General features: G+C 37.3%; 1 protein-coding gene across 1 annotated transcript in view; it reads left to right on the top strand.

Moving 5' to 3' along the window:
- DIAPH3 (diaphanous related formin 3) overlaps positions 1–23,454 on the top strand; it is a 514,561-nt gene that overhangs the window by 55,439 nt on the left and 435,668 nt on the right. The window contains exon 4 of the mRNA XM_043580147.1: positions 12,577–12,681. Within this exon, the coding sequence (XP_043436082.1) occupies positions 12,577–12,681 (105 nt within the window). The remainder of the gene's footprint in view (positions 1–12,576; positions 12,682–23,454) is intronic.

Here is a 23,454-nt window from a genome sequence, read left to right as displayed (position 1 = left end):
TTCCTTTGTTCTGAAATAGTCCTCAGTCTCTCCTTGTATTTTATGAATTTGACATTTTTGAAGATTCCTCTTGGTTAATTTGTAGGTCTCTGAATTTGAATTGGTACTATAAAACTTTTTAATTGTGTAAATCTGTGAGTTGTAAACAGGTTACCTCATACTTTAAACAAGTCAGTTTTTAATGGTCATAAGAATTTTGAATATCTCTTCACACATTTATTGGCCCTTTGGTTTATTTTGTAAATTACTTGTTCATATCCTTTGCCTGTTTTGTAACTGGGGTTTTTTGTCTTTTTTTTTTTTTTAATTGTAGAATTTGTCACCTATCTGGATTTATGTTTGTATCTGTTTATAAGCTGTAAAATATCTTGTCCCAGGCTGAGTCTTGTCTTTTTACTTTCTTTAGGGGTAGATGGATTAGACTACAGAAATGGAAAATTCACTGTGGTCCAATTTATCCATCTCTTTATGGTCTTTGCTTTTTGTATATTTAAGAAATCCTTCTCTATCCTGACATCATAAATCTGTTCTGTATTTCAGGATTCTGTATCTTTATGTCTATATGATATGGATCCAGTTTTTTTTTTTTTTCTACATGGATAACTGGTTTTTCTAGCAGCATTGATTTAATAGTCCTTCTTATCCTTCATTTGTAATACCTCCAGTGGTAAACATCAAGTTTTTGCACATATGTGGGTTTGTTTTGGAGGCTTGATTTTGTCCATTTGTCTATTTGTCTGGCTCTGACTTACATCCATTGTCTTAATTACTATAGCTGTATAATAAGCCTTAGTATCTAAGACCCCCCTCCCTCGATTCAAAATCGTCTTGGCTATTCTTGAGACTTTGTGTTTTTATATTAATTTTAGAATCAGTTAAGTTACACTATAAACCCTGTTGGGTTCTTGATTGGAATTTCAGTGAATTTACTGATTTAGGCAAAGTGGATACTTTTGTGATATGAAGTTTTTCCATCTGTGAATATTGTATATGTTATCTCTATTTAGATTTTCAGTTCCTAAATGTAAAAATTTATGGTTTTTCTCCCTATGGGGCTTGCACATCTTCTATTAGGTTTATTCTTTAGTCTATTTCTAATATATAACTAGCTGTAAAAAATCTTTTAACTAATATTGTCAGTTTCTGTTGATGAATTTTGGTATCTAGTAACATTATGGAATTCTCATTAGTTTCTGTTTGTTGAATGCCTCGTATTTTTTGTGTCCAATCAGAATATTTGTGAAAAACTTGTTTCTTACTCCTTTATTATATTGAGTAGAATTCTACAATAAAAAAAAAAAAAAAGGTTAAAACCATGTACTTGAAAGTTCTAAATGTTTTTCAAATCTGAGATTTCATTCCAAACACAATAACCTCTGAGTTAGGGAACTGAGAAGCTACTCTCACAATTTCTATGTACCTACCCAGTAAGGGCTCCACTTTCTTAACAATGTCCTCTTCTGCTGTCAAAATGAAGGTGAAACACGATCAGTTTCATAAAGATTTTTTCTAAAAACCCTAGAAAACAAATTAATATGTTCTATTTTTCTGTTACTAAAGTGTTTAGTAGAGGTCTCTTTTCGTTTTGTATTTCAGTGACTAGAGTTAAGGTTAGCTCCTCACTAGACTGGCCTTCCCTTAGGGTAGATATTTGACCCCTGATTTTTTTTTTTTTTAAATTAAACAGAGTATCTCCTCCATTACTGACTAAATGAGTGACCCTGATATTTCTGTTTTACTTGTTGATTTATGAGAACTAGAAGAACTTCTTTAATGAGAATTTTGGTATAAAAACTTTTTCTAAGAACTATATTTCAGTGGACTACGGATATTTAACTTGATTCATATCCATCTCCCTAGTGCCCTCATGGTGCATATTGCATGTATTGTGGAGTTTGTTTCTACCTTGGTAAACACATGTTTGAGCAATGAAATGATAGAAATTAGTACACGGACAGTTAAATATTGAGATGTCTTTTTGTCCTTATTGGCTTTTTTCAGATGTATTTGAAACCTAAGGTCCAGACGAAGAAAGAAGAGCTCAGGTGAACTGATAAAATCAAGTGTGACCACCTATGTGGTCAAGTATAAAAGTATAAAATCAAGTAAAAAGTCAAGTATAACCACCTAATATGTTTGATACTTAAATGGTACAGCTGGTGGGAGGAATGTTCATCTTGCTAACTCTATTCCTCTCTGTGGGTACTTGTGAAGGACAGTTTATCCTTTTTCTTTCCCTGTCATTTTTTTTTTCTCCTTAATCCTTCATGTTAAGGGTTTATACATAGCTCTTTCTTTAGTCGTATAAATGAATGCCTATTGTGTTGGATGTGTAAGTGATATCTTACCCAGGAATTGGAATGAAAAGAGAAACCAACAGACTCTTTTGTGTTAATTCTCTGTTTATTGACTGCTATAGATTGCTACTAGCAGTTAGCTTATTTCAAGTATTAGTATTCTTTACAAATCTACTTCTATCATGAGCATTTTTTCTTAAAAACTTAAAAAGTATATTTAGGGTTGGCCAGATAAAATGAGAGTGGTTGCATGGGAATGGTTCATTTTGATCTATTAGTTGTTACCGTTTCCCTTTCCTTTAGGTAGAAATTGAAAAATTTAGGGAAAGGTGGTTTAAAAGCAATCAGAATAATAATCCAAGCTGGAGGAGGAGGAAGAAGAAAAGAGTATAGAAGTATAAGGCAACTGTCAAGTTGATTCATTGGCTGTGTTTGTCAGGGGGGAATAATGTCAATGCCTAGTTGTTTCTCTTTGGATCCAGATAAGTGAGAAAATAAATGATTTAGGAGCATTGGATTTTGCCTGGTGGGAGTTCACTGAACCAATAAAAATGGTTAGGGGAATTTTAAAAAGAATAAGTGTTATGATAATGTTTAAGCATGCTCTTTCACCAATGGGGAAGTGTGCAAGTCCGTTCTTTTCCAGCTGTGAAGGCTTTTTCTCAGTCTTGTTTCATCTCTAGAAAAGTTGGCTTTTTATCTTCAGTCCACTGACGATCCTTCATGTAATTTGTGAAGAAATAGCCATTTGTTTAGAAAAGTTGAAAAGCAAATAAAAACTTTTATCAGTAGCTGTGTTCTTATCTAAAAGATCACATAACCATTGTTTGTGATTATAGATGCTTAGGTATATGCTTGAACAGTTCCAGCAAGATGATATTTCAAAATAAATTAGTTGTGCAGCTCTCTGCATGTTAATTTCATTTCTTGTCTATTCGGCTAAAACTTAAAGTATATGGAAGAAAAGCAATGCATGAGTTTCTTTTTTTGTTCTTTGATAACGGCTCTAGGACAGATTTAAATTTGGTTTCAAATTAAGATAGTTTACACTTGCTATAAGCTTCAGTTAGAGTATTTGGTCGAACATTATATGTGAGTTCTTTGTCAGTCTCTGGATAATGCTGTTTTATGCCTGCCATCCTTTTAATGAGCTAGCCATCTGAATTCCTATTAATTTTAATGGGGATTGAGTAAAGATACTGTGGCTACAACAGTGAAAATCCAGCCTTACTAGTGGGAAAACCAAAAAAATATAACTTCTCTACCATCACATTTATATATAAAAAAGGTTACTGTATAAGAACATAGTAAAAAATGATGGTCAAAAGAAAGATAAGCTGTTCTGTAATGTTAGCATATTTATGGACATGTTGAATATGAAGTAGTAATACACTTAATTGTGAGCTCTTTTTTCCAAGGTATTTATCTCATAAAGGTTTTCTAAACCTAACCTAAGAATAAAACAAATTACAGAACTAGATAGATTCAGTTTGTGTGTACTATGAGTGTTTATAATGACGTGGAATAAGATCATGAAGTCTTTCACTAAATACTACCTTAGTGTAGGGATAAACATTACCAGGACCTTTGACATGTGGTATGGAAGATGAATTCCAATGTGGTTAAGAACAGATGAACACTTTTAGAAGAAATGGGTAAAATTGTGCTTATAGAATGTTGAGATCTGAAGTCTCAGGAGAAGTAATTAGGGAATCTTGTGGACCTGTTAAAAATGCTTAACCAATTCATAGCTGTCGTGATAAAATGTTACCAAAACAGACTGTTTCCAGGAACAATTCTATTGGTTTTAACCCATGAAACAAATCTAATACACTATTCAAATGAGATGATTTCTTTTGACTTAATAAGAATTAATGTTTGCCTTGCTATTGCTGTGCTTCCAGTTTTTACCTTCTGATATTATGCTTATTGATCAATATGAATGTTTTGGTCTATGACGATCCTGTCTTTGCAGCATCCATTTTCTATCTCGTCATGCCTCTGCCTGTCTGGGTGAATTGCTTTTTCCTCTCTGGGTGAATTGCCTCAAACCTGACCCTCTTCAACTTGCTGCTTGTACATATTCTCTTAATTCTCTGAATAGTCAATCATTTTAAATTTAATCTGACTCTCCATGGTGTTAACTATCCCACTCCACTTGATGTATGTAAATTTAATGAGCATGCTGTCTTGTAAAATCCACATCCATGAATGAAAATAGTGAGTCAAATGTTTGTAACTTGGTGGAATATGTGTCCATTCTGTTTGCCATTCTTCGCTCGATTGCTTCTTAGTGCTCTAACTAGTTGCATGTATGTGCAGGAAGTATTAAGATTATTTCACACCCTCACCTCAGTTTTGCCAAGAAAACATGGAAAGTAGTTATTTTTATTAGTATTTTGTCAGTCTAGGATGGAGTCAAGGTGTGTAAAATATAGTAGCAAACTTCGGACTTTCTTGTTTGTGGAAATTTCTGGCCCCATCCAACACTTAGGAAGAATCCCTTGCAGTATTTTAAAAGCTGCTGACTTGACTATATTCCTTTCACCTGGCTTCCAGGTCAGGGCTGCTATTGACCCATTTGGTATCTTCATGCAGTTTAGAGAAGGTATATTCCTTCATTCCTCTCTGTGCATCACAGAAACTCCCACAATTTGAGTGAAGTCTGTAAGATCTCAGCTCTGTTCACTCTTCGGCCAGATGCCATCCTGGTTCCAGGTCACTGAGGTTGTGTGTGATTCTGCTAGTACTCCCTGGAAACATCGTGGATTTCAGCTTGGCCATGTTTGAATACCTGTGTTACTAGAACTGCCTAAGGAATCCATCTCTGGAGCTGGACCTTGTTTGTTCATATTCTCAGCTAGGGATGTGAGTATTATCTCTAGCTCCAGCTCCGTCCTTCAGAAAATGACCTCAGTTTCCTAGTTTGTCCCTAAACAGGAATAGCAAACTCTGTTTGGGAAATTTTGTTACATCTTACATATTTAACAAATATCGGAAAAGAAATCCACTGTGGTCTGTGCACTGTCAAAGTGGCAACGGGTGTAGAAAAGAGTTCTTTAAAAGGTTACCTGTGAAGGAGAATAAAGGAAGCCATATATAAAGGAGAGCTAGGTTTGAAGGAAGGTGCTTTTTCCTTTTAATTTTAATCCATTAAGGATTAACATGTTTATATATTGAGACCCAACCAACTGAGAACAATTTAGTGAGACAGAATTGAAAAAGGATAATTGATATGCAATGCCCTTTCAGGAGGTGAGAGGAAAGGAGATCCAGAGCATAAATGAATGGAATTATCTTTGGATGGATGCAAGAATTGATACAGAAAGATTAGTGTGCAAATAAATTGGTAATATGGGAAACGAGAAATTGAAAGTTTTCTTTTTACAGAGGAAATTGAAATTTGCTTACTGAAAATGATAGTAGAAATGGTAGTTTCATAGCTCTTGGGGAAGGGCAAGTTTGAAATAAATACTTTAGGGAATGTGAGAAGAAAAATGAGTTGGCTTTTCTGTAAATGTAGGAAATGATGATCCATAGAATTAACCTGCTTTAGGAGAACATGGAGGGGATCAAGAAATAGGTCTTATTGAGGTCAACACTATGGTGGTCCAGCAGTAGGACAAGTGAAAAGACAGAAAATGAGGGTCTGAGAATAGAGTCATGAGCCTTACATGATGATACCTGAGGTAGAACCATTTTTAGATAATGAAAAGGTCTAGGTGTAGTCATGAAGACTGTGGTTGAGCAAAGTTGAAGTAAAAATTGCTGGTGGTGGAGAAGCTAAAGACTGGGTGGCAAGGCATGTGATGGGAGAGGAGTCAATACAAGTTGTTGGCAACATAAGTGATAAGTCCGATTGCATTAGCCCCAAAGGAAATGGGATTTTAGATGAAAATGGAGATAAATAATGGAATAAGAATGATGAGTGTAGATAGACCACAGTTCAAATAGCATAGGACTATGGTCAACTGAAAGAATTTCCCGAAGTCTCCATTCTCTCTTCAATATAGAGAAGCCGGTCCATACCTACCATGGGTTATTAGTGACAGTTAATGTACTAAGAGTGCTTATAAATGTTTAGCACGATGCCTGCAAGAACTTAACCATTATTTAGGAATACTAAATCTTGGTGAAAGATGTAGAAAGGCTTGTGGGAAGAATGAGGACAGTTTACAGAGCAGATTTGGAATGAAAACAGAAATTCGAACAGCTTGAATTTTGTTTTGGAAAATTCCAAAGAGTGCCTAATCTTTAGATTTGGAATGGAATTCTGATACCTATGTCTTTGTTAGTAGTCCCAGATATTTGTTTTGATAGTGTGTGTGTGTGTGTGTGTGTGTGTGTGTGTACTTCCTTCCCCTTAATCAAGTCTGTATTTATTGTAGCCAAGTATACTGCAAACTTGCTCTTTGTATTTAGTAGACTTAAAAATATTTTTTTTTAAGAATGAAGGATGTTCCATTTTTTTCATACTTTGAAAATTATTTATTTATTTATTTTTTAAAATTTTTTGCAGCTTTATTTGTTTTTGAGAGAGAGAGAGAGAGACAGAGACAGAGACAGAATGTGAGTGGGTTAGGGGCAGAGAGAGAGGGAGACACAGAATCGGAAACAGGCTCCAGGCTCCGAGCCATCAGCCCAGAGCCTGACGCGGGGCTCGAACTCACGGACCGCGAGATCGTGACCTGGCCGAAGTCGGACGCTCAACCGACTGCGCCACCCAGGCGCCCCTTGAAAATTATTTTTATGACAGAAGTTTTATGAATATTTCAATTTAGTCTTAGAAAAGCTTTACTTGGAAGCAACCTTAGATTTATAGAAGGGTTGCAAAAAGAGCACAGACCGTTCTTATATACCCTTCACCCTACTTCCTCAAATGTCAACACATTCTATAACTTGAGTTCAGTTATTAGAACTGAGAAATGTTGGTACACTACTAATGAAATTACATTATTGAGATTTTGCCAGTTTTTCTACTTGTGCTTTTTCTCTTCTAGGATCCAATCCAGGATCACACCTTGCATTTAGTTTACTCTGTATCCTTAGTCCCCTGCAATCAGTGACATTTCCTTATCTTTCCTGACCTTGATCCTTCTGAAGAATCCTTATTTTGAAAGCCCCTTGATCTGGGTTTCTTTTTGGCAGTATTTTTTTGTGTCTAAAATCTATCCTTAGTTCCAGTCAGACTCCCACAGTAAAACAGCACAGTGGTTCAATTAAGGTGAGTTTTTAATTAGAAAGTAATTAACTGAGAGAAAATTGGTTTTTGATATTGCCACTCCCAGTTTCCCCAGGCAAAACTGTGGTTAAACATGTATATGAAGGTAGCACTGTAAATGAGTTAATTTATAATGTCTGTTAAGATATTAATAGAGCTTTAACGACAATACTCTTCAGACAATGTTTTGATTTGGTAACTGCATAAATATTTTTGAGATCTATTCAGCTAAATATTGCCAGCTAATAAATATCTGATTTGTAAGTGGGAAAACTTTAATGTCCTACCTACAAAATATTAACCTCATTCAAATTACTCATCTGGTTTTTTGCAATTATGAGTTCTGTATATTTCCTGTTTGGTGTTTATAATAGATATTTAATGAATTCCCTACATATATCTCAGTACATTGATACATTGAAGTAAACCACATTTCAGGGGTCTCTTAAAATCTGTACCTGCGCATCACTTTGTACCTATGCAGTGTAGTAGAGGGTCCCAACCTAGGTCTGAATGGAAGAGTTGGTTAATCCAGTGGTTTGTATTGCTTGTTGAGGCCATTGACATGAGTTTCTGTATTACTCAGTTCTGCTTAGAAATAAGCCTTATTAGAAAGTAAGTTATTTTCAAACGGTGTTGTGGATGCTGCTGGTGCCCCTCTAAGACCACCTTCATCAGGCTGGTGCACTCAGATTCCAGGTGGTAAGTGTTGGTTCCTCGTAGTTTATAGCTGCCCTATCTGGAGATTTGGGTTCCAGGGGCTAGGATCCTGTAGCTAATCCGCTGACTGATTCGGAGGGGTCAAACTGTTCTCTCCCTCTAGGTAGTACTGACAGCCATGCAGTTCAGGCTGAAGCAATATTTTCAAAAGTCTCTTTCCCCTGCTCTGTCTTGCTTTTCTTTATTCCCCTATCCTGAGGGCATCCCCTCTGTTAGTCATCTGCACCAGGATCCTTGTCTCACACAGTACCTCTTGGGAACCTGACCAAAGACAGCAGGGCTACTGTATGATCATTTTGAGCAGATGGAAACTGAGTAACATGAAAATGGTTGACTTATTTGCAAGGGACCTCTTATAATTACCTGGAAACTGCCCTGGACTGGTAGTCTGGGCTCCAGGGCTTGTGTTTCTAATAGCCACCTCGCTAGGAAAAGTCATGCGATTTCTGTGAGCCTGTATTTTTTATCCTGTAACACATGGAGCTTAGACTATGTGATGCTCAAATTCTCACACTGAAGATTTTCCCTTAAGGCAGGGGGCTATTAAATGAAGATGCTTGTTCTCCCCTGATTCCACCCCTCACCCCTAACTCTAGTTTCCTAGATAGCCCTCAGAGATGCTCAGCTTAGCTCCTCTGGAATTAAAGACACTGAAGGGATTCAGAGCAAGTTTCCCCAAACTGTTCCACTTTGGCATGTGGACTACTGGAGTTGAAGGCAGCTGAGGCCTGGAGGGCTCAAGAGAAACTTTTTTGCCCCTGTCTGAACCACCTAGAAGAATGTAAATTGAGAGTCTTTCCCAAAGCATTACTATGAGAGAAGTTTTATCTGAGTGACCCATCTGTATAGCAGAACAAATACCTAATTACCAAACCTCTTATTGCCCTGTGAATTGCCCTCCTCCCCTTGGAAACCCCAGGATCCTATCCCACGCCTCAGCTCGGTATGGCATATAAACCTCATTTTACCTTTCTGTCTTGGAATCTTTCTTGTATGTGGGGTTCTTGTATGTATGAATTAAATTTGATTTTTCTCCTGTTGATCAGCCTCATGCCAATTTAATTCCTAGTTTAACTAGAAGAACCTATGAAGGGTAGAAAGAAAGAACTTTTTTCTCCCCCTATATAGATGTGCATTAGCTAGGAAAAAGCTTCCAATACATTTTTCGAGGACTTTGTAGACACCCACCCCCACCACCCGCCCCCTGCTGAAATTCAGCGCCAAAGTCCAATAGGGCTTTCTCCTTTCAGCCTTTTTCTTTGTGAGATAAAAATCTATTTTACAAATACTGCACTTTTTTTTTTATACACAAATATATATTTTTCCTTTTCATGGCTCCTATATATCCTTTTTCCCTTTGTAAATGGCAGTTTCTTTTTCCAGTGCCATTGGTTTCTGGACATGTAGAGAATGACCACCTGTGAGTTACATGCCTAATGAGAAAGGTCTGCAGTACTATGTAGCTGATTCCAAACTTTCAGTGTCCTTCCTTCATTTTCCTTTTTGCTTTTATTTTTATTTCTTTTTACTTTTAGTTTTTTTAAATTTTAGAGTGCAAGCAGGGGAGAGAGGCAGAGGGAGAGAGACTATTAAGCAGACTCCATGCTCAGCGTGGAGTGGACACGGGGATCGATCCCATGGCCCTGGGATTATGATCTGACCCGAAATCAAGAGTTGGACGCTCAACTGACTGAGCCACCCAGTCTCCCCCCTTTTTGTTTTAAAACAGGGACTGTCATGAAGTGACTGCTGTATTTAGACAAGAGAGGTGGAATAAGATAGTGGAAAGAGGTTGGGAGAACCCTGAGTCTCTTCCTTAATTCCAAATATACCACTATTGTGTATGAGCTCCTGTCATCTTGAATATGCCTTTCCAAAAAGAAGGCAGTAAACTTTTTAAAAGTGTATATCTTAAAATTTTATTTTGATTTCAGCCACAACTAAAGGATTTTGTAGTTTGTTAGCATTCTGTATTTACTACATATTTTAATTTGCTGGTGAAAGAGGCTGGGCCATGCTTGGCCATTAGAAAGAAAATAAAAATACAGTGAATAATTTAATACAGGGGTTCTCAGTACTCTTAAGTACCCTGCCTTTTTGTAACCAGTATTCCCATTACTTTCCCTGTAACTTCCCCATTACTTTCTTCCAACGAAATTCTATATAGGTAATATAAACTACCTACACTCATAATTAATAAAAAAATTTTTTTTTTCAACGTTTATTTATTTTTGGACAGAGAGAGACAGAGCATGAACGGGGGAGGGTCAGAGAGAGAGGGAGACACAGAATCGGAAACAGGCTCCAGGCTCTGAGCCATCAGCCCAGAGCCCGACGCGGGGCTCGAACTCACGACCCTGCGAGATCGTGACCTGGCTGAAGTTGGACGCTTAACCGACTGCGCCACCCAGGCGCCCCACATAATTTAAAAAAATCCACTTAATACCTCACTGTAATAAATATTCAACATATATTTCAATATAAACAATTGGCCATGACTGCTGAAGAAGGTATAATAAAGTCATTCTTGAATCTTCACCTCGTGCATACAATAGCTATCATGCAGGTTTTATGTAGCTGTGCTGTTCTAGTGATTCAAATACCACAAGCAGTGTTGTCCTGGGGTACCCAAATTTCAAAAATAGAGCACGACTGATGATAAAGCTTATTTAAAAACAAACAACAAACAAAAACAACAACAAATACACCCAGTGGTACTATAACTTACAGCTATATTAGAATATTAAATATTAAAATCACATAATGCAAAGTATTTCATCTGTAACAACTTACATATTAATGCCATTGTACATTTAATTCTATTGAGTTATTCTAGGCTTAAATAAAATTTTCTTTTTCAAGATGTGTGTCTCTCTCTGTGGGACACAAGACAGTTTCTCATTGTGTAGGATTAGCCCATGTGTTGAAGAATGTCTAATATACCTTGATGAATACTGGTAGCTTCATCTCAAGTCACTGACGACCAGAATATCCCAAGACCTTTCTAAAATCCTAAGTGGTGTTAAGGCCTATTGAGAGTCCCAGGCTTAGAGGGGGGAAAAAAAAAAAAAAAAAAAAAAAAAAAAAAAAAAAAAAGGAACAAAACAAACCATTATTCACATAATAGGATATTTCTAACCTGAACAGCCGGGAGTGACATTACTAATTACTACCTTTTATTAGAGTGTCAAGTTGAACAACTTCTAAGATCTTAAATATTTATATCAAGGTGAAATGAAGGAAATTTTGACTTTTAAGTGCTTGAAGGGATGGGTAGCCAAAAACTGAGTCAGCTAAAGGCATAAACTACAGTGTCTGATGAATTGTAGCACTCTTCTAAAACTTAGAATAAATTTAACCTGCTGGGCTCCACAGGTGATCTGAATTCTTGATTTTTATACACCTGTTTCTGAGAGGCTATGGAGTTGGTATACATTCAAGTGTGTTCTATTGTGTGTTACAAATAAGGGCTACTACTATCTGGAGGAAATCCATTTGAGCAGCCCTTTTTCAGCCATTTCTGTTATACTTTAGGCTCCTTTTCCATTACCAGAACGGCCTCTAATGAGGGCAACTTAACTGGTAGCAATTCTCATACTTACGTGGATATTCTTGATTTGTATTTTTAGTTAGTATTAGACCTGTAGCGAGCTCCAGGTTACTTTAACCTTTGATTGGTGCTGTTGAGAAATGTTAGATTTTTAGGTGGTACTTCATTTTATGAGTGCAACTTTTATGTTATTTAGAACCTAGAATAAATTAAGTAGTTGGTATTTTTGGTAGGGGTAGAGAAGAGAAAACTAGAATGCTTTGCCTTTTGCTAGGCTCTCTACCAGGTATTTGATTCTATGAGCTTGTAGCTACAGAATCAGGAAAGTGCTTGCTTATTTACCTTTTAATTTTTATGATACATGGAACAGCTCTTTCAGAAATAGTGCAAGATAGCTTCAGGTGCACTGTTTTTTTTTTTTTTTTTTTTTTTTTTTTTTTTAAAGTACCTATATTTGTGTTTGTGTATTTAAAATGTGAATCCAGATGACCTTAAGAAAGGCAGAAATCTTCAACTGTCTAATTACCTGTAGTGATGAGAGTGTAATTTTACTAGCCTGTTGCGAATTTAAAAAGATTTTCTGGTGTTTTACCTGTTAAAATGATCTAGAACGTGTTTTTCTCTGTGTCTCCTGTTCTTTGCTTTCCTCCAGGCAGAACTACACGTAAATCATTCCAAAACAATTAATGCTGCCGTAGTCACAAATTATTGATTTTCCGTTGGTAGGGTATGTAGAATTGCTGCTCTACTTAGATTCTAAAATGAGGCTTTTTAATTGTGTTTTCCAGGAAGATATGAATTTAAATGAAGATAAGAAAGCACCATTGCGGGAAAAGGACTTCAGCATCAAAAAAGAAATGGTGATGCAGTACATTAATACTGCTTCCAAGACAGTAAGTAAAACTGTCAAGTTGAGAGATACTGCTGGAACGTGCTGCAGTGGGGAAAACAATGCGTTTGTCTAATGATGTGCTTAAGTTTGTGGGCAACTGGAATCAGAGGGCTTTTGAGTGTATAAAGGCACAAGTATTGGACGTTTGGTTTAATTTGAAAATACTTCTTACAGCTTCTAAAACTGCTGTGGTCCTTTAGCCCCTCACATTGGTGAGGAACACCGACTGGTTGGTTTACTGACTCCAAGACTTCTTTGCCTGTTAGTGGATTCAGATGGCTATTGATCTCTAATGTCACTTATACACCAGGATGATATTTGCATTACAGAAAAGTAAGACTGATGACATTCTAACTACGTAAATCAGTACACATAATAGTGGCTTAGAGGCATCTCTTTAATGCGAGTTTCCCTACGGATAAAATTATCTTGTAACAAATTATAAATGTAGACGTTGGAAGGAGCATTAAGCGTCCACTCAGCTGCCAGTTTTCTAGGGAAACATGAAATATGTGGGTGGAAGTAATGAGTAAATGTCTAAGAAACCATGACTGGCACACAGAATCAATTATATTTATTTCGTGGGACAACAAATGAGCTTGACCAGTCATATAAAAATTGAATAAATGGATTCGATGAAATCTAGAAATGGAAGCTAATGAAGAAGCAATCAGAAAGACAGCAGAAAATGATTTTGGCTGAATTTAAAATAGAATTGGATTAGAGAAAAATGACTTAACACACTGTACTTTTCACCGGATACTTTAACCAAAGACCAGGTTACAAGAATATAAGTTATTTATACTTTAACTCCATTTATCTCCTAGACCAGTCAGTGACTTGGAGGCCTTTGTTTGGGAAGACAGACTCAAGTGATGTTTAATTTTTAAACATGTCTCAGGTTTGGCATTCTGATGTTTAGTTGTTCAAATCACTGAGTACTATACTTTTTTTTTTTTGGCTCTCTATGTAGATGGGCACTGTATCCTGCTGTTGTGACAAAAATTGCTTTTTGTCCCTTAATGCTACCTGGACATCACAAATTAGAATTAGGGACTTAAGAGTCAGAGCACTTGTATTTCGGATGACTTATCATCCCTTTGATATTGGGCATCTTGTTTTACCTCTGATGCTCAATTTCCTCATCCTTAAGATGGGACTAATATCTGTATCATCAGCTTTTTGTTAGAATTAAATTGTTGATGCCATGATTGGAACATAACTGGTTTTATAACTGGTGGCTGTCTCTTGTGGTAGCACTGGTGGTTGTAGCAATCGTTTCTTATTTTTTTCTTTGTGATTTGTTTGTTCTCGCTGTTGAAATCCTTATGCCATAATTACTGATGTACTTGGATTTATGTTTTTTAAACCTTTTTTTTAATACATGAAATTTATTGTCACATTGGTTTGCATACAATACCCAGTGCTCATCCCAAAAGATGCCCTCCTCAATGCCCATCACCTACCCTTCCCTCCCTCCCCCCCCCCCCCCCCATCAACGCTCAGTTTGCTCTCAGTTTTCAAGAGTCTTTGGGAGAGAGCTTTGGCTCTCTCCCACTCTAACCTCATTTTTTTTCCCTTACCCTCCCCCATGGGTTTCTGTCAAAGTTAATGGCAGCCTTTTAAAAAAAGTTTTTAATATTTACTTATTTTTGAGAGAGAATGGGACAACGTGAGCAGGGGAGGGGCAGAGAAGGTGAGCAGGGGAGGGGCAGAGAAGGTGAGCAGGGGAGGGGCAGAGAAGGTGAGCAGGGGAGGGGCAGAGAGAGAGAGGGAGACACAGAACCCAAAGCAGGCTCCAGGCTTCCAGCTGTCAGTACAGAGCCTGATGCGGGGCTCAAACCCACCAACCATCTGAGCCGAAGTTGGACGCTTAACCGACTAAGCCCCCCAGGTGCCCCGGATTTATGTTTGAAAATTCAAGTTGACTGTTAGTGAGTCCGTGTCACATTTATTAAGTGTCTGTATATCAGGCAATATTTTAGGCAATGGAGTTGAAGCACCAGGATGGTCAATCATCATGGCCTACGGAGTAACATAGGATATACACAACAGAAACACACAAACGTATAATAAATGAAATGTAATGTGGGGAAAAAAAGCAGGGGGATTGGAGATAATACAACTGTTTTTTTTTTAATTGAAATATAGTTAACACAGTGTTACATTAGTTGCAGATGTACAGTAGGATTTACCAGTTCTATACTCATTACAGTGCTCATTACAATAAGTGTACTCTTAATCCCCTTTATTTTACCCATCCCTTCACCCACCCTCCCTCTGACTGAACTGCTGCATAGAGTGATCAGGGAAGACCCCCCTGTTAGGGAATTTTAAATGCAACAAGTATGAATTTACTTGATATAATTACAAGAGATACTATGTTATTAGAATTGGTTTAGAAAACGTTGGTATAATAGTGCATTTTAGTTCTTGAATTTCAGATAACAAACAGACGTTTTAACAGAAGAACAAATCACTTTGAACTTCATTAGAGTGGATCTATTTCAGTTTGCATTCACTGATTTTAAACTTTAATCCTCTAATCGTTTTGGACTAAGGTTGGAATTTATTTACTAGAATTAGATAATTAGATTATCAGGATTGAAATAGATTAGTTATCTAAAGTATGATTAAAGCATTCACTCCTTTAATTAGTGCTGGGAGGATGGTGACTTTTCCTAGGAGGGTTCTGAATAATTTGGTGGGTGGTTAACATTCTAGGGAGTTCAAGCTGACCAGTTATCTATTTTTGCTCTGGAAGTAGAGACACATTAACTCTCACATACAGACTTTGTCATACCAGGGTATTTAGGTTAATGAGTACCAAAAAAGCTTCTCTGAGGAAAAACCATGAAAATTTATGGATGGGTTGTTCCAGAGAACATGGGGGTATTTGTCAGGTAAACTTTTATAAATTTAGCCTTAGACTTTGCTTTGAGACTCTTTTTGTGGGTAAGCATTAAGTGTGTGTGTGTGTGTGTGTGTATACATATATATGTATGTATATATGTATATATATGTGTATAAAAAAAGTATATGAAAATGTTTTAGAAATGTTAACTCTCAAACAAGCACTAAACTAGCCAAGCTTGTTTCTTAGAATAGGGGGAAAAAAAAACCCAACAAATTCATAGTAATGCTGACTTTTTCAGTTAGAAAAGATTATTAAAATTTTATTCAGCAAGTAGCCTAGTTAGAGGCTGAAAGTGTCAGATCACAGTTTTCCAACTTCTAGGGTGTAGATGGATAGGTGATCCACATGTGCCCTGTACAGTCTGGAAGCCAGGTGTGCTGGGGGCTTCTGAGGAAGATTTCTCTTCCTTATAAAAAGATCCAGAGCAGAAAACCACTTTCTTTCCTGTTATTTGACATGGTGGTGAGAGGGTGTGGGATCCTTGGCACATGACCCTTTAGAGCTGATGCTCTGGCTATGTACAATCCTGCCTCCAGACTCTCCCATTGTGTGATGGGGTGCCTATTCTTATTTAAGCTACTTGAAGTTGGGATTTTGCTTTGCTGCTGTGCACATGTTGCTGGACTGTCCTGATAGCCTTTTGCCTGCATAGGATCTCTATCTCTAATTAACTCCGGAAATTACTCCCCTCATCAAGTACACTCAGCATACATGAGGATGGGTACTACAAGGCCAGATGGACATTCCTTGGTAAATGGCTTGTCTCAGGTGTTCAGTAGTCAGTGTATTTAAAAAAACTTTCTGAATGAATGAATACAGTCTTGGCTTTTATTTGATTACTGGGTGGATGGTAAGACTATTCTGTAGTAAGTGGTAAGGACCTTGAAGTTAGGATGAGACATGATAGTCCAAATGGAAGAGAATCCATCATTCCCCAAAAATGTAAGAAGAAAATTCTGGAACAGGACAGAGGAGCTCTTAAGCACAATTGTGTAAGAATTTCCCCTATTTTCTAAATGAAAGGCAACTATAATTTAATAAAAGTGCACCTTGTAAATGTGTTATTCAGTCTTGCTTATCATGGCTCTGAGTGTTGTTCTCATTCTTGATTGTGGTTTAATTATTAACCCTTTTCTTCTCTTAAAATTTTTAAAGCACCCCTGCAGATAATGTTAAATGATATTTGTCAGGACTCCTGTGCTTTGAGGGGACGGACCAAGCTAAGGAGATAAATTCTTTAAAAAAAAAATTTTTTTAAAATATTTGTTTATTTTTGATAGAACACAACAGGGGGAGGAGAAGAGAGAAAGGGAGACACAGAATCTAAAGCAGGCTCCAGGCTCTGAGCTGTCAGCACAGAGCCCAACACGGGGCTCGAACCCACAGACCATGAGATCATGACCTGAGCCGAGGTCGGCCGCCCAACCAACTGAGCCACCCAGGCGCCCTTCAGTAGATAAAGTCTAATAGACTTGCTGCCTTGGTTTTGGTGTATCATACCCTGTATCTGTGATTCCCGGGTTGATGTCGGTGTTTATCTTCTTGTGGGTGCTTGAGTTGTATTCAGGGCGAACTGGCTATGGGTGTATGATGTCCGGGTTATGTACAAGTCTGTTGACAGGATTAACAGGAAGCCATGGATTACTTGACAAACACTTTTAAAAACGTGTTAAACAGGATACTTGCGGAGAGTAGGATTTAGAGCTATAAGATACTTCTTCCCTCCTGCCCCCACCCTCCATCACAAAGGGATTGTAAGCATAAAAAATGCACCTTACTTTTCCCATCTGTTGAGAAGAATCTTCCATTTGCTCTTTTGCTTCTAGGCATTTTCAGGGTAATCAGTGACCATAGAAAGCTGGAGGAATCCTGGAAGTCAAAACCTACATCCCAGGAAGTGAAAGCAAAGCCCTGGAAGCAGGGGTTGGGGGGTGGGGGGCATGGGGAGTCTCCGAGGGTGCAAGAGGGAGGGGAAAAGTGAAATGTAACACATTAGCATTTGCTTGTCTTACTTTTTGGAATTGACTCCACCCCCCAAACTTACTTTTGGATACAAGATGAGACTGTCCTGATAGTTGACTTCTGTATGAATTATGAGTGGACTGCTGTCAGCATGTAGTGGTCTTGTCTTTTGGATGTACCGTTAGGTGTGGATAAAAGGCTCTTAAAATTTCTCTTCAAGATTCTAAGCTTCTCATTCCTTCAAAATACATTAGCTTGCTTTTTTTTTTTTTTTTTTTTACTTTCCCCCCTGAGAGAGAGCGCTTCTTAATTAGAGCATCCAAACTTTATTTCCCATTTATATTCAGTTTTTTCCTTTTGACACCCCTCTCCCCCCCTCCCAGAAAGAAGCAGAATTCCGTCTTGCTGTGCCCAGATATCTGGTAGCTTCCTTGGACTTTGTTAACTGTTCTCTTCCCTAGTCATTCGAGACTGCAGACAGCTGAGGCGTGTACTGGAAAAGATTGACTTGGTGTTGCATTTTACTCCTCGAACCCCTAAGTATTTCTGTAGTTCTTGCTTAGACTTCTTTAGTAAGAAATAAACACCAAATATTACAGAACATAACTTTAAAAGGCACATAGAAGACTCACAGGTTTGTGAAACAAGGTAATAAAATGAATCTAAATTGAGTTTGTAGGTGTAGAGTTATAAGGTCTCATGTGTGTGTCTGTGTACGTGTGTGTGTGTGTGTGTGTGTGTGTGTAGTGTCTAAAGATAATTTGAAAGGTGTTATCATGATACCACTTGTTCTAACCCAGTAGAGCATGATGTTAAAGTATGGAGAACGTGGTTTTGTCCAATGTTGTCCGTCTACGCATATCTTGATCAGAAAAGATTTTTTTTTGAAAAAATACTAATGTTCTGATTTGTGTTATCTACATAGGTAGAAAAGCTAGAGTTCATTTATTCTTAGCTCTGATTTGTTAATGCCCCCGTTGATAATACAGTATTTTCATGCCTTTCAGAGTCTTTTTTGGGTCCATTTTCTTTTTCCTTTCTTTTTTCTTTTATTTATTTTTTTAATATGAAATTTATTGTCAGATTGGTTTCCATACAACACCCAGTGCTCATCCCAACAGGTGCCCTCCTCAATGGGGTCCATTTTCATATGTCTTGGAAAACATTGTCAGATACAGATAAATCAGGTTCTTTTTGTTTCCTCTCACTTTTCATCATTTTTACTTAAAAGGTTTATATTTTAGCTGCTGGAAACTTCGATGAACCAGACAGTTTTATACATTCTTGCTAGTTACAGTTAACATGGATTACTTTTTGGCTTCCATTTCAGGTTAGGGAATTGATCAAAGCACACTTGTAACATAAAAGCTTACTAAAAATTTGTGGCTGGTACTCGGTATTAGACACTTACCTATTTATCAACAATGCCCTTGCTTACGATATTTTGCTTGTTTGTCTCCAGGTCTTGTCTGCTGAGTTGGGGAAAATATTAGAGCCCCAGGGCAATGAAGCAATTTCTTGTTAGAAGTATTTCTTAATAATCTAACTGGCACTTTAATTTCCATTTCTGCCTATATAGGACAGGTTTTATTTATGTACAATTAAAATGATCTTCCAACAGCTCAAATTCATCCAGCTTCATTATGAGTTGTTTCTGGGCGGCACCGGTGGCATTTAATGTTCTCTATTACTGCAGTGTGTTCTTGCTTAGGCAGGAGATGATAATGAAGAAACCAGTCAGCTTTTTTCTTTCTTTCTTTCTTTTCTTTTTTTTTTTTTTATAAGAAATTAGGTTTAAGTTAGCATTGTGGATTTTCGATCTTTTAAACACCTTAAAGATACCTTTTCTTATAGCCATTTTTTAAAAGACTCACCAGAAATACTTATTTACTGGTCAAATGTAGAGTTTTGGTCACTGATGCTTATACCATTGGTGGCATTGGAGATCATCTGCGTCTGTCTTTATCTTTCTCATTGAGTTGGGTCTTGGTCTGAGATATTTTGATCTGCTCATAATTTTTAGCTTTTATGAATGTAATTAAAATTCTCATGACTGATAACTGCAAAAATAATAAAAAAAAACAACCTTTGAAAGTGCTAGAAAAAAGAGGCATGTGATTTGATGGAGATGGAAATAATGAGCAAATAGCCCTATGGAACCTTTTAAAAGAAGTAACTGTTCTGAAGGAATATGAGAAAATGAAAATGCTACCTATCTACAGTTGCCTTTCAGCGAGTGAAGGGGAAAGGTAACTGATGAATTGAGGGCAAAGAGGGTGGTCAGGAACAACAGCCTTCAACCTTGATATTCATTAGAATCCTCTGGAGAACTTAAAAAAAATAGGTGTCTGAACCCTACCATTTAACAAGTCAGAATTCCTGCAGGTGGTACCAAGGCGCCAGTATTTAGAAAATCTGTCTTGGTGATTCTACTGTACAATCAGAGATGAAAACTAGCCCAGAGATGGGCTCTACAGGATGAGCCTCATCAGTAGATGTCTGCTAGTGTAACATTAATTCAACAAAAGACTAGGAGTTGATGGAATTTAAAGGCAAAGCATAGAGGCTGTTAATTAATAAAGGTCCTTTGGGTTCAAGGCTAGCTTGAATGTACATAAGGTCAAATTGGTGTTCAAGTAGCATACTGTAGCTACTAAGAAATCCTGATACTTGGCCACTTAACATTTCCCTCTGATGATTTTATCTATTATAACAGATGGAAGAACCTGGTCTGTTTTGGGAAAAGATGCCTAATAAAACAGTATTAGTAAGAAGAAAAAGAGTATGCCTGCTTTAAAACCTTTAGTGGACTGACTGATCTTCCCAGTTGGCGGTAAACTTAAAACCCCTTTAATTTAGTTTGGACTTAAGAGACAGCCTTTCAGTTCTTAATTTCTAAACAGAATAAATTCTATACATACTTAAAAAAATACTTCATAGGTTAATTGGATGCACAACAAGCATTAATTATTAATTTTATGCTTCCTTGATTTATTACCATTTCCTAACTGGTGTAATACAATGGTTTCCCCCCACTTCGAAGAAAATACGGTTGGTATATCTTCTGATATGTATCACATATCAATGTAATACAAAACTATTTCAAATCCTTTTAAAATCTGAAAGCCTTCAGGCATAGATGAAGTAAACTGGGAACTCTATCCTTGGGTCATTAACATGTGAAAAAATACTTAAAAAGTAAATTTAGACAACCTTAGGCTTTGACTGCTTCTTGTATGTTAATACTGTTATACAAGATGGTTTGGTTTTTTTTTTTTTTTTTTTTTTGGTAGATTTTTTTGTTCCTTGGGAAAGCTGTTCTATTACACTGTTGGTGAGTTAAGTCATTATCTGACATGGTTTTTGTAAAGAATGGTTTTGTTCTACTCCTTGAGTAGACATTTTTGTAGTTGAGTTTATTTATATCAGGTCTGGAATATGTCTTAGGACGTCTCTACATTTTTAAAATGAGTAAGGCCTATGGAGTGACATCCCAAGATTTGCAGCTAGAACGAGAAACCAGGATTTTTTTTCAACTTTTTATTATAAATAGTTATAGAAAACAGCAAAACCAAATATGCAGCTTAACGAATTTTCATAAGGGAAACACCAGGTTGACAAATGGAACTTGCCAGCCACTTGAGAAAGCCCTGCATCTACCCTGTCCATCTCAAACCTCTCCCCCCAGCCTCTTTTTTTGAACTACTGACTGATTGGCTTTTATAGGGGTCACTTCCTTCTCATCTTATTTCTCCATCTTCTATCGATGACACTTAGGCTGCTTCCATAATTTGGCTGTTGTACACAATGCTGCGATAAACGTAGGAGTGCATGTATCCTTTTGGATTAGTGTTTGTGTATTTTTTTGGGTAAACATCCAGTAGTATGATTAATGGATCGTAGGATAGTTCCATTTTTAACTTTTTGCGGAAACTTTATACTATTTTCCAGAGTGGCTGTAGCAGTTTGCATTCCCATCAGCAGTACATAAGGGTTCCTATTTCTCCACATCATTTCCAACATCCTCTCCTGTTTCTTGTGTTTTTGATGTTAGCCGTTCTGACAGGTGTGAGGTGTGAGGTGATCTCTCCTTGTAGTGTTGATTTGCATTTCCCTGATGATGAGCATCTTCTCTTGTGTCTGCTGGCCATCTGTATGTCTTTGGAAAAATGTCTCTTCATGCCTTCTGCCCAATATTAATTGGATTATTTGTGGTTTTGGGTGTTGGGTGTTTTAAGTTCTTCATGTATTTTGGAATTACCCTTTATCAGAGAGGCCATTTGCAAATATCTTGTCTCATTCTGTAGGTTGTCTTTTAGTTTTGTTGTTTTCTTTGCATTGCAGAAGCTCTTTATTTTGATGTAGTCTCAACAGTTTATTTTTGCTTTTGTTTTCCTTTGCCTGGGGACATATCTAGGAGAAAGTTGCTGCGTCCATTGCCAGAGAAATTACTGCCTGTGCTCTGTTCTAGGATTTTTACAGTTTCAGGTCTCATATTTAGGCCCTTTTAATATATTTTGAATTTATCTTTGTGTGTGGTATAAGCCCGTGGTCCAGTTTCATTCTCTTGCATGTCGCTGTCCAGTTTTCCCAACATGGTTTATTGAAGAGTCTTTTTCCCATTGCGTATTCTTTTTGGAACACACTTGTAAAGAGTCCTTTCCTCTCAAATACTGATTACTTCATGATCTAGGAAATTTAGGATAAATGCTTTATTCTTTTTCCTTTGCCAGTTTTCACTATACTGAATTGGTTTCCTATCACCCTCTGAAGGTAACCAATTACAAAAATTTTTTTTAAGCGTTTGTTTAATTTGGAGGGAGAGCACAAGTTGGAAGAGGCAGAGAAAGGGTGACTGATAATCTGAAGCAGGTTCTGTGCTGAGAGCACAGAGCCCAATGTGGGGCTCGAACCCATGAACCGTGAGGGCATGACCTGAACCAAAATCAGACCTATAACTGAGTCACCCAGGTGTTCCTGAAAGTAACCAGTTTTTGATATTAAGATATTATTACTTGGGCACCTGGGTGGTTCAGTTGGTTAAGCATCTGACTCCTGATTTTGGGTCAGGTCGTGAGCTCATGGTTTGCGAAATTAAGCCCCACATGAGGATCTGCGCTGACAATGAGCTTGCTTGATATTCTCTCTCTCCCTCTCTCTATGCTCCTTTCCTGCTCACACATGCATGTGTGTGTGGGTGCGCACACATGAGCTCTCTCTCTCTCAAAATAAACTTAAAAAAAGTTATCCTATGTCATTAGGATAACTTATGCATCATAATTACTACTCTTAGTGAAGCTCAGATTGTCCTGTCTTTGACCAGCAGGCCCTTGCCCGGGTGCTCCTAGTCATTTTGGCATGACCCTAGGAATTTTGGATTGTTTCATTCCTATCTGGCAAGGTCTGACAAACCAGGTTCCTTTCTCACTGTGCCTGGGATCAATCATTTCCTTCAGGGGGAAGTGGTATTTCAAGAACAGTCTGGGTGTCACGGATGCTTATTGCTAATAGGTTAATTGTTGTTTCCAGGACTTTTCAGTGGAGATCTAGCAAAAGAAAAACAAAGCTGTGTGTATATATTCAAAAAACGTTTCTTTTGCGTATGCTGTGTCCGACTGCTGCTCTTGTACTATATCTGCATTAAACATATGTAGACTTATGTAGACATTACATTTTACATTTCTTTCTAGTTCCCATTTAGCCTTTCCTTCTATGAATAACTATTTAGCCCTCATTTCATCTTTATTTGCAAGTAACTGTATTTTAATGCTCACCATCAGTCCTTAAGTTGATATTTCTCTAGACATTTGTCTGAAGTTTGTTTTGTAATAGATTCCTTCAAAGGGCTCCTGGGAACAGTATTTCCTGAGTATTGCATATTGATAACTGTATATG

The sequence above is a fragment of the Prionailurus bengalensis genome, chromosome A1 (assembly GCF_016509475.1).
Source record: "Prionailurus bengalensis isolate Pbe53 chromosome A1, Fcat_Pben_1.1_paternal_pri, whole genome shotgun sequence".
Taxonomy (NCBI): domain Eukaryota; kingdom Metazoa; phylum Chordata; class Mammalia; order Carnivora; family Felidae; genus Prionailurus; species Prionailurus bengalensis.
The sequence above is the reverse complement of the archived record's forward strand: the minus strand, read 5'-3'. Positions and strand labels throughout refer to the sequence as shown.